This window comes from Oncorhynchus mykiss, chromosome Y, assembly GCF_013265735.2.
Source record: "Oncorhynchus mykiss isolate Arlee chromosome Y, USDA_OmykA_1.1, whole genome shotgun sequence".
Lineage (NCBI taxonomy): Eukaryota > Metazoa > Chordata > Actinopteri > Salmoniformes > Salmonidae > Oncorhynchus > Oncorhynchus mykiss.
The window spans coordinates 43,192,617-43,197,616 of NC_048593.1; the positions used below are offsets into that span (position 1 = coordinate 43,192,617).

The following is a 5,000-nucleotide window of genomic DNA, read 5'->3' on the forward strand; positions in this document are numbered from 1 at the left end:
TTTCTTTCATTCCTATCTCTCTTCTCTCTCTCTCTCTCTCTCTCTCTCTCTCTCTCCCTCTCTCTCTCCCCCTCTATCTCTCCCCCCTCTCTCTCTCACTCTCTCTCTCTCCCCCACCCTCTCTCAACCCTATCTCACTCTCTCTCTCCCCCACCCTCTCTCACTCTCTCTCTCTCTCTCCCTCTCTCCCCTTCTCTCTCTCTCTCCCCTCTCTCTCTCTCTCTCTCTCTCACTCTGTCTCTCTCTCCCCCACCCTCTCTCTCTCTCCCCCACCCCACCCCCCTCTCTCCCTCACCCTCTCTCACTTTCTCTCTCTGCCCCACCTTCTCTCTCTCTCTCTCCCTCTCTCCCCCCTTCTCTCTCTCTCCCCCCTCTCTCTGTTTCTCTCTCTCTCTCCCACCCTCTCTCTCACTCTCTCTCCCCCACCCTCTCTCTCTCTCTCTCTTTCTCTCTCTCTCTCTCTCTCTCTCCCCTTCTCTCTCTCTCTCTCTCTCTCTCCCCTTCTCTCTCTCTCCCACCCTCTCTCTCACTCTCTCTCCCCCACCCTCTCTCATTCTCTCTCTCCCACCCTCTGTCCCTCTCTCTCTCTCTCTCTCTCTCTCTCTCTCTCTCTCTCTCTCTCTCTGTGACTCTTGACTTCTTCCCACTCAGTGACTTATGAGTAAACCAACTGTACAGTAACAGTGTGTGACTCAACCTTATAAATACACGTGAGAGATACACAACAGAAGAGGTGGGATACTTTCAAATAGTTTAGATATAATCACTGTTGTGTTAATCATATTTCAACTGGTTAAAGGAGGCAGTAAAATTGAAAACAGAAAAATCATGAAAACTTTTCTGGGATCAGCGTTGTTTTAGTTACCTGAACTGTTCCTTCTGTTGAATAAGAAGGACAATTTCAAGCCCCTGTTGGAATTATACATTAGTTTTGATTCTGTGTCTGTATCATTGGATCAGTGGCTGATTCTCTCTCTCTCCCTCTCTCCCCTTCTCTCTCTCTCTCCCCTCTCTCTCTCTCTCTCTCTCACTCTGTCTCTCTCTCCCCCACCCTCTCTCTCCCCCCCCCCCTCTCTCCCTCACCCTCTCTCACTCTCTCTCTCTCTGCCCCACCTTCTCTCTCTCTCTCTCCCTCTAACTCCCCTTCTCTCTCTCTCCCCCTCTATCTGTTTCTCTCTCTCTCTCCCACCCTCTCTCTCACTCTCTCTCCCCCACCCTCTCTCTCTCTCTCTCTCTTTCTCTCTCTCTCTCTCTCTCTCTCTCCCTCTCTCTCCCCTTCTCTCTCTCTCGCTCTCTCTCTCTCTACCCTTCTCGCTCTCTCCCACCCTCTCTCTCACTCTCTCTCCCCCACCCTCTCTCATTCTCTCTCTCCCACCCTCTCTCTCTCTCTCTCTCTCTCTCTCTCTCTCTCTCTCTCTCTCTCTCTCTCTCTCTGTGACTCTTGACTTCTTCCCACTCAGTGACTTATGAGTAAACCAACTGTACAGTAACAGTGTGTGACTCAACATTATAAATACACGTGAGAGATACACAACAGAAGAGGTGGGATACTTTCAAATAGTTTAGATATAATCACTGTTGTGTTAATCATATTTCAACTGGTTAAAGGAGGCAGTAAAATTGAAAACAGAAAAATCATTAAAACTTTTCTGGGATCAGCGTTGTTTTAGTTACCTGAACTGTTCCTTCTGTTGAATAAGACAATTTTAAGCCCCTGTTGGAATTATACATTAGTTTTGATTCTGTGTCTGTATCATTGGATCAGTGGCTGATTCTCTCTCTCTCCCGCTCTCTTGCTCTGTTTCTCTCTCTCTGTCTCTCTCTCTCGCTCTCGCTTTTCTTTTCTCTCTCACCTCAGTCACAGCTGAATCATGGGGAATGTGGAAAGTCAGAATGGTGACAGCGGTTTCTACGGAAACGAGAAAGGTCACCTGTCCCGAAAGCACACGTCCCGATCCCTCCGCCTCTCCACCAAGCATCAGCAGCAGAATCCCAGTCGACGCTCCCTCCGACCCTCGGCAGGAAAGTCGGAACATCGGAATTCCGAAGCCAGCACCCGCTCTTCCAGCACGCCCAGTATCCCACAATCCTTAGTGGAGAACGGCCTGGAACCTTTTAACCAGACAGACGAGCTGGGGGAGTTTGGAATCAACCCTCATTGGACTGACCGCGTCGCCATGACGATGAGGCCTTCCGAGTCCTTCCCGCACGACGACGACGACGACGACCTCACCGGTGACCCCTCTTTAGCCACGCCCACTCCGGAAACCTCCGAGGTGGACACGATCGTTCTGGACCACGAAGGAGCTGAGGAAGAAGGAGCGACGACGTACCCGGTAGAAGGGGACGACGCGGAGAGAGAGACAGACGGAGAGGTGCGGTACCTCCAGAGGGTGAACGAGGGACCGAGGGAAGAAGGAAGTTGTAAGAAGAAGAGGTCTAAATCAGCGGACATGTGGAGAGACGACAGTCAGGAGTTCTCTCTGTCAGATCTCAGCCAGGACCACCTCACCTCCACTGAAGAGATTATAGATGGAGGAGAGGAAGAGGAGGGGGAAGAGGAAGAGGAGGAAGAGAGAGCCAGTTCCAGAGGAACAGCAGGTACGTGGACACACACACACACATAGTGCTGTGCCGTACATGACACTTTGTCAGATGGTACCTGTCATACCATTGACTGCTGGTGTCACGGTAACTGACTGTTAGTTAATTAACATAAACATATTTAGCATATCCCGGCCCTCCATCCATACAAGCCTTTGAAAAGTCAAATACTATCTATTTAATGTACGCCATCAAAATCAAATCAAATGATTTATTTTAGTCAGGTTTAAAGAAACATTATTATATGAAGAAAAATGTATTTCAGAAAAAATAGAATAGTATATTGTGTAGGTTCTACTTTATGTTATCTGACTAGCGAGCCAATGGTATGTTTATTAGATGTGTTTATACATTCATTGCTATTATTTTATATTATATAATTTTATAGTAAGAAAAATAAATCATTAATATAATATGATATATATTTTTATTTATGAGATATTCGTTTTATATGATTTATTTATTCTCTTTGAGAACGATACACACCTTATACGGCGTACGGATTGACGCGACATGACGCGACTAATGGATGATTTTGCAGAAGAAACGCTTCCTCTCTGTTCCTTCCTGCCTCGGGCTGCACACGCTGTTCTCTCGTCAAGTGATCATATTCTCTCCCGTCAGACTGTTCTCAGTGTGATCTGGTCTTTACTAATATGTGAAAGTAGTTTATATTTAAAAACGGTACATTACTAAAAATGGGCAGGAACAGGAACAGGAACAGGAACAGGGACAGGAGCAGGGACAGGAACAGGGACAGGAACAGGAACAGGAACAGGGACAGGAACAGGAACAGGGACAGGGACAGGAACAGGAACAGGAACAGGAACAGGAGCAGGAGCAGGAACAGGAACAGGAACAGGAACAGGGGGGGAGACATGTCATTGTGTATACACTGGAATAGTGAATAGAGGCTGTGCTACCCAGCTATTCCCCTTTCAATCATTCATACAGTTAGGACACTAGGTGTTATATCAGAGCAGGTAGGATACCACCGTGTCATAGCAGAGCAGGTAGGACACTACGGTGTCATAGCAGAGCAGGTAGGAAACTACGGTGTCATATCAGAGCAGGTAGGAAACTACGGTGTCATATCAGAGCAGGTAGGATCCTATGGTGTCATAGCAGAGCAGGTAGGATCCTACGGTGTCATATCAGAGCAGGTAGGACACTACGGTGTCATAGCAGAGCAGGTAGGACACTGCGGTGTCATAGCAGAGCAGGTAGGATCCTACAGTGTCATAGCAGAGCAGGTAGGACACTACGGTGTCATAGCAGAGCAGGTAGGATCCTACAGTGTCATAGCAGAGCAGGTAGGACACTACGGTGTCATAGCAGAGCAGGTAGGATCCTACAGTGTCATAGCAGAGCAGGTAGGATCCTACAGTGTCATAGCAGAGCAGGTAGGACACTACAGTGTCATAGCAGAGCAGGTAGGATCCTACAGTGTCATAGCAGAGCAGTGTGCTTCATAATAGCAGCTCAGAAGTAAATCTAGTAGCTTTAGGAAGCTGGGATCCTCCTCGTTTTAGGGCCGTCCGTCATATGCTGTAGCTAAAGGCAATGTTATTTATTTTCAATGACGGCCTACCGGGGAACAGTGGGTAGAACGACACATTTTTACCTTGTCAGCTCAGGGATTCAATCTAGCAACTTTTCAGTTACAAGCCCTACACTCTAACCACTAGGCTACCTGCCTCCCCTCCACTCTAACCACTAGGCTACCTGCCGCCCCTACACTCTAACCACTAGGCTACCTGCCTCCCCTCCACTCTAACCACTAGGCTACCTGCCGCCCCTACACTCTAACCACTAGGCTACCTGCCTCCCCTCCACTCTAACCACTAGGCTACCTGCCTCCCCTCCACTCTAACCACTAGGCTACCTGCCGCCCCTACACTCTAACCACTAGGCTACCTGCCTCCCCTCCACTCTAACCACTAGGCTACCTGCCGCCCCTACACTCTAACCACTAGGCTACCTGCCTCCTCTCCACTCTAACCACTAGGCTACCTGCCTCCCCTCCACTCTAACCACTAGGCTACCTGCCTCCCCTCCACTCTAACCACTAGGCTACCTGCCTCCCCTCCACTCTAACCACTAGGCTACCTGCCTCCCCTACACTCTAACCACTAGGCTACCTGCCGCCCCTACACTCTAACCACTAGGCTACCTGCCGGGACTCATTAATTATGCGGGAAAAAAACCTTGTACTAGGCTATTCAAAATTAAATAAAAATCTCTCTCTTTCCCCTCTCTCACCCTCTCTTTCTCCCCCCCTCTCTCTCTTCTCCCTCTCCCCCTCTCTCTCTCCCCCTCTCTCTTCTCCCTCTCCCCCTCTCTCTCTCTCTCCCACTCTCTCTCCCTAAGGTTCTGCAGAGAGAGCCTCATCACTA

General features: G+C 48.9%; 1 protein-coding gene across 4 annotated transcripts in view; it reads left to right on the plus strand.

The window, feature by feature from the left end:
* The window catches only part of tiam1a (TIAM Rac1 associated GEF 1a), a 177,416-nt gene that overhangs the window by 57,971 nt on the left and 114,445 nt on the right, over positions 1-5,000 (plus strand). For 3 of the 4 annotated variants that reach the window (XM_036967214.1, XM_036967217.1, XM_036967215.1), the window contains exons 3-4: positions 1,859-2,601; positions 4,975-5,000. The exon at positions 4,975-5,000 is cut by the window's right edge and continues 270 nt beyond it. In XM_036967214.1, the coding sequence (XP_036823109.1) occupies positions 1,872-2,601; positions 4,975-5,000 (756 nt within the window). In that variant the 5' untranslated portion in view covers positions 1,859-1,871. Of the gene's footprint in view, positions 1-1,446; positions 1,543-1,858; positions 2,602-4,974 lie in introns of those variants that run through there. The other variant, XM_036967216.1, reaches the window with a different exon arrangement.